The sequence below is a fragment of the Glossina fuscipes genome, unplaced genomic scaffold (assembly GCF_014805625.2).
Source record: "Glossina fuscipes isolate IAEA_lab_2018 unplaced genomic scaffold, Yale_Gfus_2 1, whole genome shotgun sequence".
Classification (NCBI taxonomy): Eukaryota; Metazoa; Arthropoda; class Insecta; order Diptera; family Glossinidae; genus Glossina; species Glossina fuscipes.
Window position 1 is genome coordinate 42,498,384 of NW_023998415.1, and position 13,031 is coordinate 42,511,414.

General features: G+C 31.2%; 1 protein-coding gene across 2 annotated transcripts in view; it reads right to left on the bottom strand.

Annotated features, from left to right (window-relative positions):
- LOC119632510 (lysosome membrane protein 2) overlaps window positions 1-13,031 on the bottom strand; it is an 86,282-nt gene that overhangs the window by 28,074 nt on the left and 45,177 nt on the right. For both annotated transcript variants that reach the window (XM_038025445.1, XM_038025446.1), the window contains exon 2: window positions 6,214-6,516. In XM_038025445.1, coding sequence (XP_037881373.1) covers window positions 6,214-6,516 — 303 coding nt within the window. The remainder of the gene's footprint in view (window positions 1-6,213; window positions 6,517-13,031) is intronic.

Genomic DNA, 13,031 nt, shown 5'->3' on the forward strand with positions numbered 1-13,031 from the left:
TAAACTTAAGAACGAAAACAAAAAAATAAAAATAAAAAAAAAAAAAACAAAAAAAAAAAAAAGGAAAAGGAAAAAAAGGAAATGGAAAAAAGTGGAACTATTTGTCGATACATGTGGAAATTTCCATTTACGGTTCTTTATTGCATTCACTGCGTGCGAGTGACTGTTTTAGCGTTTCTTTTTTTCTTTCTTTTTTTTTGTTTTTTTTAATTCTCTTATTGAGAATAAATGTCTTACTTGTCTTACTTGAGAGTAAATGTCTTTGGAGAAAAGAGATTTAATAGTGAATGTTTTAAAAAGATCAAGTACGATACCATACCATAGAAATCTGAAGATTACTTTACGCTGAAGATTTACGAAAACATTTACGAATATAACTAAACCGTAGTTAAGTAATTGTACCTTAATTGACTGAAGAGAAGAAAAAAGCAATCGAGAGAAGTCACCTCTTCTTGTCCTTTAGATGGAATTTTAAATATATACCTCAGTTCAAATGACTATGTGTGAGTAAAATTCCTCTCTTATTTAATATCAACTATTCAAAGGAATAATCACGAGGGAGCTTCTTCTTCTACGGTGAAATCTTGCATTTTTGATCGGTAATAAATTCTGAATTGACTTGAGCACCTTTGTAGAAATGGTCGCAGAGCGATTACCATAGAGAATGGGTCAAATTTGATCAAGGCTGCTGTAGAGAAATATTTCGTGTTGAAAAGTGTTCAATATACTTCGTCTAAGAAGAATGCCATTTCTGGTTTTCTTTTCTGTAAAGAATTAATAGTTTATCGGAGGATAAGTTAATGACTTACAGGACTTCGTGGACTAACGCAATTCGATAAAATTCACATCAACACTCAATATTTTGATGCTGTTTCGGTATAGAACGCGATTTATCAAGAACCTTAAAATACGCGTCAATTTCACCATCCTATCCAAAGTTATTTCCCCTAGGAGCATTTGTAATGCAGAGAATGCTCGCTGACGGCCAAATCCAGAATATACAGTGAGACAGGGATTTTAATTCGAACTCTATTCACATAGTTTTTTACCAATGCTCCGAGTTGTTAACGACGTTGATGTTTTTCATGCCGAATAATGATTCATTCATATATCTTAGGATGCCAACTATTTCTCGAATATGATTTTTTTTTTTAACAAAAATATAAAATTATTTAAAATAAAACTTAAGTGCCACTTATTAACCGTCTTAACTTAATTCTAGCAACTAAGAGAATTGACAAAAGAATGATGAACTTATTCGATAGAGGGACAAGCGAGCAAATAATGCAAACGGTCAAGATACGCCTAACTATACGAACCTAAGCAGAAATACCGACATAGAGAGTATTACTCTTTAGAGAAAGTCAGCGTTCGGGGAGGTACGGTTATCTTGGAACGCATTTTACTTTTGCTTTTAAGTAAGAAATTTTCATGTAACTAAAACGAGGAACACTGCTCGGTAGTAGCTTTTGAAAAGCGAAAAGTAACCAATTAAAGGAAATTATTTGTTAAGAAACAATTTAACGAGCTATCTGCTACAAGGAGAAGGGTGGGGAATTTCTTATCAAAATTTTGCACTGGAGTTATATAATTAGTCGAATATGGAAATCCTTACAATAGGTGCCAAATGGTTTCATTTCAAAGTTCATTGTAACTCGTGCAAAATAATGCCAGTGAATTAATTGCCATTAAAATTCGTCTTTTACGGCGAAGATGATGCAGTCAAGAGTAACAGTTAGCGGATGCTTTATCAGTAAAGTCTCATCAAAATGATAAAAGTGTAGCAAAAAGCCAAAAAAAAGAAACAAACAAATGTAAATAACATTTCTGAACGTAGGGAAGGCTCTTCATGCAAAGGAATATAAAAATAAAAAAAAAAAACAACACAAAGTTTTCTAGAGATAGATAGAAAGATTTTCGCTTAATTTTTAAAAGTTGAAAATGAGTTTGAAAAGTAAAAAAATATTTTTGTTTTTTTCTTTTTTGTTCGCGAAACAAGTTTTTTTTTTGTCAATTCGAGACGTTGTAATGTTACATATTATGGAACGGGAAGAAAAACATCTCGTCCTTGGTATTATTCTATTTAGCTTAGTAAAGATTGACTGACTACACCTCGAGGCCAGAAGTAATGGTTTAAAAAATATTTTCCATTATTTGTAATACAACCCAGCAGATATTAATTAATTAATAGCAAAAGGATGCATAGAAGAAAGATATTCATATAAAATGATTGAAAAAATGTTGTTCATAATATCTCTCAATATATTTATTTGTATGCATATACGAAGGATTTTTTTATTAGGTGTCCGTTTTGCGTGTATTGTGTGTGTGTGTGTGCGTGTGTATGCGTGTATATGTGTTCAAATGATTACATAAATTATGAAAATATTTTAAGAATTACTGAACGGTTTACGTTGTGCTGTTTAAACTATCGGTTACGTTATATTCGTATTTGTATTACGGTGTCAGTGTAGCGCATTTTGCTGCTACATACTAGTGCAGAGGTAGTAGCTGTTGTAACAACAACAAGTTTTATTTACTTAACTCAGAGTTTAGTTTATTTACTTTTTTATTAGCATTACATATAATACAATCTCAAAAGCAACACACAAGCACATATATAGACATATAGACATACAAACATACGCATCAGTTGCAAATATCATTAAAAACTTAGTATTATTACTCGTCAGTTTTGTTTTCGTCTAATTTTTGTTAGTAACTAAATTTTTTTTATATACATACTAGTTAGACGGCATTAGGCACATCTACACAAGTATGTATGCATTTCGTTTGTTTGATAATAGTTGGATTTGTCTCGATTGAAAATCTAGGAAAAACATGTTTTATAAATTTGGCTGGCATTCTGTTTTTTTTTTTTTTTTTTTTTTGCATCGTGTGTGTGTGTGTGTGTAATATTATGTTTTTTCGTTTTCGTTAGCGGACTTTTTCCAAAAAGTTGTTTTCTTACAAAAGCGCATGTCTGCTGCGTTTCGTTGTTTTGTTTTGTTTTGTTTTGTTGTTTTCATTTTAAAGTTTTTGCTTTTTTAATATTTTTTTTATACAATTACATTTTGATTTTTGTTTTTGTAATTCTAATCGGTTAATGTTGCTGAGCGTTAGTTGTTGTTTAATGCTAGACTAGCAGGTGAACTTAAACTTCTTGATGTTGATTTTTTGTGCATAAGATTTTTTTTTCTTCGCATTTGATTTTTAAGGTTCGCCTGTTGAAGTCAGCTGAACATGGTCAGGATGTGGCAATAGAATATTTTGCTACCGGTTTTCTGTTAACGTATTTATTGTTGTTGTTTTTATTATTGCTGCTGTTATTGCATGCTATTTTTCATGTATATATATATATACGCACACACACACACACACACACACACACACACGTACATACATATACAATTATATTTATCTTCCTTTTCTTACAAACACGTTATCTTACGCAGCCATAGCTGGCCGATAAACTGGTTAATTGGGCAGTGTTATTGACTTTTCGGTTAATTAATAAAAAGAATTATTATCACGTTCTATGCACTTATTTTATGTGCCTAACGTTATTCGAGCACTTATAAAATATATTATTATTATTATTATTATTATTATTGCGTGTATAATAAATAAAAATATGTTTTGAATTTTTTATTGTTGATATATTTTCTATTATCCTAACCAGTATATAGAGAGATTCCATAAAGATCGGCACGATTGTTGAAATAAATCGTATGATTATGTAGAAAATTGACATTATCTGCAAGTATTTTTCAATTTCCTTTATAAAGATTTATGATGAAAATGCGTAAAATTAACTAACTAAACGCACACAGTTAAGAACAAGTTATATTAAACTTTAATTAATGAGCAATTTATGGTGTATTAAATTTAGATTAAATTCTGGACACGAACCATTTCAATTCAATTGTATAAAAATTTGAAAACTATTTTCTTAAAACATTTTTTTTTATTTGTTTTTCATTTCAAAAGCATTTATATGTATTACCGTCTGTCTGTACGGACAAGAAACGAATTTACAGATGAAAAAAAAAAAAAAGAAGAAAAATGTCACACTAGTCACACTGGTTTTTTATTAAGCGAAAATCGAATAAATTCGTCATTGAGACGCTTAGAAAATCCCTAAATAGATCGAATACAGAAAATATTCCCTTTAATAGAATGCGTATGTAGAAGATTACGACAGAGTCTCGTTAAATATGTATATTCTTATGTCAGTCAGATAGCTTATTTGAGGTTAAGGAAGACATTTTCATTTCGCTTGGCATTCTGGTGACATTTTCATAGCAAAAATGTTAATATATTAAGTGCATGCACATACATATATATATATATTTTTTTTTTTCTTAGAGCTATATATAAATATTTTTTTAATATGAACAATTACTCGTGTGACGTTTCCTATTCGTTCAGCACGGTGACAATTAGAAAGAAATGAGGGAAGAAAAATGAGATGGAAAGATGACAGCAATCGGAAAGTGTTACGTCTTCACCGACTAAGCATTCGCTATAGTTACAAGGCCAAAGGTAATATCTACCGCACTTGGGATTTGATCATGTGAACATCGATTTGGTGGTCTATCGGTTTTTATCTACTCGACTGCGCATGCGGATACAAGTGCAGTGTGAATATAGATCGGTTGCCGCAGGGTAACCGAATTTCTTTTCATTTATGTATTCTTTTTTTTTTTTTTTATATATGATGAATCATTTAAAGCATGTAACCTATACATGTAAAGTAGTGACGGGCAAAAATAAGTGGGGGAAAGAGATTGAGATAAAGAGCGGCGTAGCTGATGTGCTCGGCTCGGCTAAGCAGCATACCGTAATTGTAATCGAAAAGGCCGTAAACATAAGCTGTTCAATTAAAGGCAGCCTTTCGTAGATGGACTTGATTCTTTGAATGGATGTGTGTTATGCTGCGTTAAATAAAAAGAAAAAACATTACAAAGAAGCCGAGTTCCCCAAAACATGGTAACCGGTAATCGGTAAATTGGAGCCATAACCGCAGCGTTCTTTTAATCAAATGACGATTTCTTTTTGTCATGATTCTATTCGTTTCTAAAAACGTTCAGTGTTAATAACTTGCTGAGTCACTTAGAATAATGTTATAGCGACATACCGCTAATGCACCTACACTTAGTTATCCCAACTGAAAGGAAATCATTCTAAGAAATGCGATTAATTACCTGACCATTTTAAAAAGGTGTCTTTGATTTTAAACAAGGTATAAAGGTAAGGAAAGAAACTAAATGATATCTAAAGCTCGTATCAATCAATACTTTTGTGGCCGATTAGCCAAAAAAAAAGACAAAAGAAAAAAATTCTCATTCTCTATAATATGAAGTAAGCGCAGTTAATTTCTTCTATTTTCCAAAATAAAAATTTTTGTTCTAGAGATATGTAGAAGCTATGGGCGTGTCCTTTGAAAAGTTTAAGTTAATTCCAAATTGTTTAGGCGATACATTCATTTTCACTAATGGGAAAATGTTTAAAACAAATACTATAAAGTTGCGCAAAAAGACAGATGGACAGACGAGCAGGCATATATGTTTAGGTGGCCAAGAATTTGTATACTTTATGGGGTTTTTGAAGGTTGTTGCTGCGCATTACAAAGGTATTGAAAAAACAATTAAAGTTTGATACACTATAATATTGGGTTGACGTGGTCAATTCTTTCCATTTCTGTACACAAATACTACCCCCATCGCCTAAAGATTACACGTTCAAAATTTTTGTCCGTTTATTTGCTATAGTTGATGAGTAATGAGCAACAACATAGATGTTCTTAGTTTACGTGGTGGTGTTGGTGTGTTCTTCGGTCGATTTGCTCAATTTTCAATGCCAACCTACATGCAAAAGCTTCTGTCAAATTTGAAGTCGATAGCCGGGCCCGCTTGCGGCCAGAAGAATGTTTACGAAATGAACGGACAGACGGACGTTCTTATATCGATTTAGGATTTGATGCTGATTGAAGCATATATACGCATTGTCGGACCTCTGATGTCTCCCTCTGGGCGTTGCAAACGTTTTAACAAAATGAATATACCCAAATACCGCATACTTAGGCGGAATATATTCAACGGTTTAATATAATTTAAAATATTTTTTGAATTTTTTTTTAAGAATTGACGTGAAGAAGTTAAGATAATATTTTAATATATATATATTACGTATGTAATTGTTTCGACTTACTGTTACTTAATTTAGCTCCTTGTGAAATTAACATAGACAATGGCGTTGTTCGATTTCTGTGAGACGTTTGATTAGAGCGACGAGGCTGGTTTGCATTATTTGTGGTAGTTGTAGGAGTAGTATTAAGGCTAGCATTTAAACTCTCGCGGCCTGCCACGATAATTGGGGTCGATGTATTCACTTGTGTTAAATTATCGACGCGATTTTCTGTCCTAGTTGATATACCCAACCAGCCTAATAAACGATCCCGAGCCGTACGTCCATATCTTAGGTATTGCTTTTGTAAGCCCATTTTATGGATACCTAAAATAAAAATAAAAAAATATATATATATATATATATATATATATATGTATACAATAAAGAATGTAATTAATAAAAAAAACCTTAAAAATGTATATTTATTTTTATTGTTTTTAATTTAATCCGAGAATAAATTTTAAAATTTTTAAATTTTTAAAGCAATAGCATCTAAGGCTATCGGCTTCACTGAAAACTCTAACGCACTTGAGATTTTAATCTATGAGTATTGACTTGTACTTGGCTTAACTAAGACATGATTTGTACCAATGCAGTAAGAAGCCAACAGTAAACCTGTTGGGAAAAAACAAAAAACCTAACGGCTTTATGATTACGGTTATTGTGTTAATATCGTTTACCTTAACAATTTAAACTTTGTGTTCGTTATTTTTTTTAATATATTTTTTTTAATTTTAAATCATATTTTTAATCGTTCTATTTCGTACCTTGACAGTGAAAATTTGAAATCACTGACTTTTGTGTTTTTTTATTTTTTTATTAGCTAATAAATAATAAAATATTTCATATAACAAATATTTGATAAATATTTTTTAAAAAAATATTTACATTTATTTCTAATTTTAGAAATAAAAAATACACTTGTTATGTTTTAAGAGTTTTTTAAATAATTATCAGTGAAAAGTCAGTGAACTTTTAATTGTTGTTTTGTTAATGCTTGAGGTTTTAATGGGCCACAGGCTTGGTAGCGTCGGATTGGAATTGAAAGTTTCGTCGTTAAAGCGTTATCCTTTTAAGCTGATGAATTTATCCAATAAACGAAAAAAGTAGTAAATTAATATTAGCTTAAGCCTTAAATGATTGATTTTTGCTTTAAATTTTTTGAAAAATTCCGCTCCTTATAGGAATGTAATCATAGGTTATGTAAAAAATAATTTTAAAAAAATTCAGGTAATCATATTGAGGGTTTACTTCGAAAAAAAGTGATATGTAGACTATTGGCAACAATATGCATTTACTACTAAAATTATTGTAGACATAGACAAGTGATTATGTACTTATATTATTTATTAATATAGGAATTTTCATATCATTTATGAATAATATGCAGCAAAGCACTTGCGATTTTTGTGGTCCCTGGAAAACCCTTGGCAACCTGTTAGTTTTCGTCTAGTTTTAAAGCCACATCTCATTATGTACCTCTCCCACTCTCTAACTCTCGTCTGCTATCAGCTCGCTTCTTAGCTTCTATCTCTGTTTTTAGATAAGTACGCCTTCCCCATTTATTCCCGTTCGACTTTTTATAATGTCTCTGCAAGTTCTGATCTGTAATTAACTAATGTATGGCTTGGGTTGTTGTTTTTATAATATTCATGACTTGATCACTGTAATATCAATCATGTGATACACTGGTGACTTTTCATACTGATGCTGTGCACACACAAAAAGATATTATAAGTAAATCCAAAGCAAACAACTTTAAATGCTATTTATGAGTATTGTTTGATAAAATGTGCTACACACACATTTGCTGGCTGGAACACATTTGCTGTGCGTTATCATTCGGATGAATTACGAATCTTATTTTCTCAAATCTATTTATGGTCATCAGCTGTTATATATGATCGAAGCCATACTTACTCCAGTAGGATTTAACATTTGGGTAGCGGTACACGTACATATGATGATACGCAGAAATTGGTGGATTTACGTAGCAGTTACAAGAGAACAGTAGGAGACATCTTTTTGCACTCGATTTCATTTATAAATGCGGAAAAAAATCGGGAGAACAAGTCTATACTTCCTGTGGAACGTATGCGTTCCTCATTGTATTTTAAATTGTGCTTTTTCCATACAAGCTCCTTACTTCGTTGCTTCGCTCTCTTATTCCTTATCTTATTCTTCATCTCTTTAGAATCTTAAAATATTAATAGAAATCAATATCGAGTAATAAAGTGTCAAAGGGCCAAATTTTATCCTTGAAAACCTAATAAATAATATAAATTGTATAGCTATTCTATTATTTCAATGCATTTGAGAAAAGAGGGACACAAAATTGCAGATCTAGTAAAATAGTATAAAAGTGTATAATTTAAATAAAAAGCGCCAGATATAATAAGATCTAGTAGCAGAATTTACTTTCCCATCACATGGTATAGATAATATAAGATCAGCTAAATGGTTTCAGTCAATAGAACGGTTCATTGAAGCATCCATAAACTAAGTATACACTTGATATTCGTGACAGGTAGGAACGACTTTGCCGCATCTGCCAGTCAATGTGCTTAATCGTTTGTTTGTTTATAGCAATGAAAATTTGATGTAGAAAATTAAGTTCGATTTCGAGTTTCCTTTTCCGATCATTCCGTATGGTAAGTATGGCAGTTTGAAATTCTGTAATACAAGTATCCAAGACCACGCCCACAATGATCACAGGAGAAAAATATATTAACATAACCGCATTTAATTCAAAGATAACCTACAAATCATTATAACAGTGCTGAAAAGTTGAAAAAGCACACCATAACATCAAATCAATCGTCAAATACCTTCTTTGACTACCTTATTAGTTTCCTTATAAATATCGCCACTATATAATATCGGCGCATTTTTTATCAGAGTTATCTTAAACTTTGTTGCAAGAAAATATCAAGATTTGTAAAACAATCAAGGGCCTCAAGGGCGCTCAAGATTCGCCGTAAGGCGGATATCAGTTTTTCTTTACTTTTTTTTACCCCCACCACCACTGAAGCATGAGGAGTATATTCATTTTGTTAAAACGATTGCAACGCCGAGAACGAATCATCAGACATCCCACAAAGTATATATATTCTTGCTTGCCTTTCAATTCTAAATCGATTTAAGAATTTCTTTTTGTCTGTCCGTTTGTCCATCTGTGTAATGTCTGTTGTAAATATTCTTTTGGTCGCAAGAGTGCCCGGCTATCGACTCCAAATTTGCAAGAAACATTGGAAGTTCTTGCATGTACGTTGACATCGAAAATTGAGCAAATCGACCGAAGAGCACAGCCACACCACCACGTAAACTAAAAACATCTATGTTGTTGATCAAAGGGAATGAAAAATTCGTTTTTTTTGCTCATTACTCATAAAGTATAGCAAATAAATGGACAAAAATTTGAGCGCGTAATCTTTAGGCGATGGGGTAGCACTCGTGTACAAAAACTGAAAAAAGTGACCACGCCTACCCAATGAGAGCATCTGTTCTCTTACTTCTCTTGTCTTTTTTCGGGGTAAGCGGTGACGGGTGTAAAAGATTCGGTCCCGATCGAATTTAATTTTCTTAGTTGTTTATTTTTATTTTTTTTTTTTATTTATATTATAATTAAAATATAATTAAAGAGAGAATTAATATATGAAGTGCCATATAATGATGCAAAATTTAATTTTTAATTATAATATTTATTATTTATCTACTATAGTTGGTACCAATTAACGATCGATAGTCGATACTCGTTACATGAGTAGCGTTCTACACGGAATTATTTACATATATCAAAGTTATTAATTGGCGATTAATAAAGGTAATTTAATAAAATATGGTATCATATTTAAGTCGGCTTAATGTCAATCGCATATAAATATAATTTAGCGGAAAAATTTCTAATTTATTCATTATAAATTTTTCTTAGCACGAATGTTAAACGAGAGACCTTAACTTTTATGCTAATTCGGAAAAAAGTATTTGTGAAAATTGTCCCTTTTATTTAAAATTATTTCTATAAAGGTCACGTATTTTCCTTTGCTTGATTTTTGAGGTTATGTTGGTTTTAAATTCTTTTATTTGTCCATATCATCAACAAAGTGCAACAAAGTTTAACAATTTTTCAAATACATTTATTTCTCTCTATTATCAAATCTAACCGCCAGGGTTTAAAGAAAGAACTGCTGAACTCTTTCTATACCGCATAGTATCGATGATTTGTGGAATGTTTGGAGAGTAAGGAGAATTTTGAAATTTTTTTTTTTTTTTTTTTTTTTTTTTTGAAAGCCAATTCTATATTCGATCGTCAAATTTTTCTTAAGTGGTTATCCAATGGGAACAATTAAACGAATTAATTTACAAATTTTATAATGTTTCTAGCAATTGTAGCATGTTTAGCAATTAATTATCGAATCGACAATTGCTTAGCTTCATGGCAAAATTTCAATTTGTATCTCTTGTTTGCACGATTTTGTTTGTATTGATCTACGATTTTTATAATATTTTTTCTCTGAAAATTTGCTTTGCATCATAATTTGTCTGTCTTTAGAAGTAGTTTCTATGAAAACTTCATTCACGCTTCATGGGAAAGCTATTAGCGCACTATTCGGAGAATCGCTAGGAAAAGGAGAAACGATTTTTATTTGCCCAAATGTTCTACATATATATAATAATTTAAATAGAAAATAAATATTTTCTTCATACATATATTAAATAAACGTATAGAGATGTTAAATACTGTTAAATAGTGTACATCAACTTGTAGTTATTCATAGACTTTTTAAAATAACGCTTTCTACGGAAAGTGATCGAAAAATGTATCATAACATAACCTTGTAGTTTGAAGACAAGAAAACAAGACGGACGGACAGACGGATAAGTTTTGACGCGATTCGGAAAATGATTATAATTCTATATAAAGAGTGAATCTACGCCGGATCTTGATGTGGGTATTATATGTACCTGTACAAACTCAATTTGCCCTTGTACGGACAAGTTGTGTAGGGTAGACTAATAAAATGTTCGACAAATAATAAAAAATTTAATGTGAGAGTTTTAGCACATTTTTTGTTATTCTTTTGTCATTTTGTTTGTCCGCCCGAATCTTTACTTTTCTATTTTCCTCCCTTTCAGCCTTCTAGCCTTCGAGCCTTCCAGTCTTTCAGTTTTCACGTCTACGCTACTCAACGTTAAACAACGAAAGCGCAATGTTTTATATCGTATTTATTATACTATTTATTTTGTATGTAAGTTTATCATTTTTAACTAAGGTTAGAGGTTTACGCCTTAAAGTCAATGTTGACATTAATATAGAATTTTGCTCGCTTAGAGAAATTTTATTTTGTATTAGTTTTCGAATATAAATTAAATAAATAAATATTATATTATATTTTTGTTGTTGTTGTTTTTTTATTTTTTTTTTATTATTATTTATTTACGAGTAATTTGCTTTTACCCATAAAATTAACGGACAAAGAAATGCATCTCGCAATCTTTAATAATATGGACAAATGGAATTTCAATTTATGACCATTGAGTATTTCATTTAAAACGTATAAATTCGAAACACTTAAAATATTAATACCTTGTAATTGCTATTGTGCATCTATGAATGCAATAATAGGAAAAAGCAATAAGTATTAGAAATTTTGTTATTAACAATTACCCCTTAGCTAAGACTAACTAACTTCTTATTATTTTGTAATTGTTCGGTTTTAAGCCATCACCTGGCTTAATGCGTTATAAGATGCCGCGTTAAATGCTTGTCACACATAAGTACATATTAGTATGAACAAATAAGAAAATTGGATTCGATCGGGATCGAATTTTTTTTTGCCATCGATCATCGTTTATCCCTAAAAAAAGACAAAAGAAGTAAAAGAACAAAAGCTCTCATGCTCTATAATATGGAATGGGCGCAGTAATATTGGGTAGGCGTTTCTTTTTTTTGTTGCACAGATGCTATAGCATCACCCATAGAATATGCCTTCAGATTTATCTGCTATAGTTTATGAATAATGAGCAATAAATCAATTTTTTTATTCCCTTTGAAAGACACAGACGTATTCTCAGTTTACACTGGTACTATATGCACGTCCTTCAACCGATTCGGTCCATTTGCATTATCTAACTGTGTGTAAGAACTTCCTATGTTTCTATCAAATTTGGAATCTATAGCTTTGGTTCTGCAGTTAGGAGAATGTTTACAATAGACGGACGGACAGCTAGACGGCCATGCTTAAATCGATTCAGAATTTGATGGCGATGGGTATAAAAACGAAATCATTTTATCAAATAAAAATAAATTTTACCAAATCTGTTTATTTACTTGTTAGTCTATCGAAATCACGATAAGGATATTAAAGATTTCTCTGGGAAATCAAGATCGTTGAGTTTTATTCGCTGGCGGCAGGCCCTTTGCTAATTTTTCCTTATTACTTAGACTAAAATTTTTCCTTATTACTTTTAAAATTTTAAAATTATTTTAAAATTCCTTATTGTTGTTGCAATTACTAAAGAGTTTTCGCGGAGTGTTTAGCAACTCATCAAGAGTAGATAAATTGTATAAAAGGTTGACCTACACTAGCGGCGTCTTCTGGTATTTTATCGAATTTCTTTTTTCCACTTTTATATGAATATATTTAGTATACGATATATACGATTCGATACACGATGTCTATCATGCGAAGCAATCCTTCTGCTGTCTGCTAAACAACTGTCGCAGACAAGCTATTAATTTAATGCAACCCGTAGCAAACTTCTTTCTTGTTTGCACATAGTAAGATGCCAACTATGCAGATAGGAGCATTGTCCACACTGTTATGCGTTGGCATAAT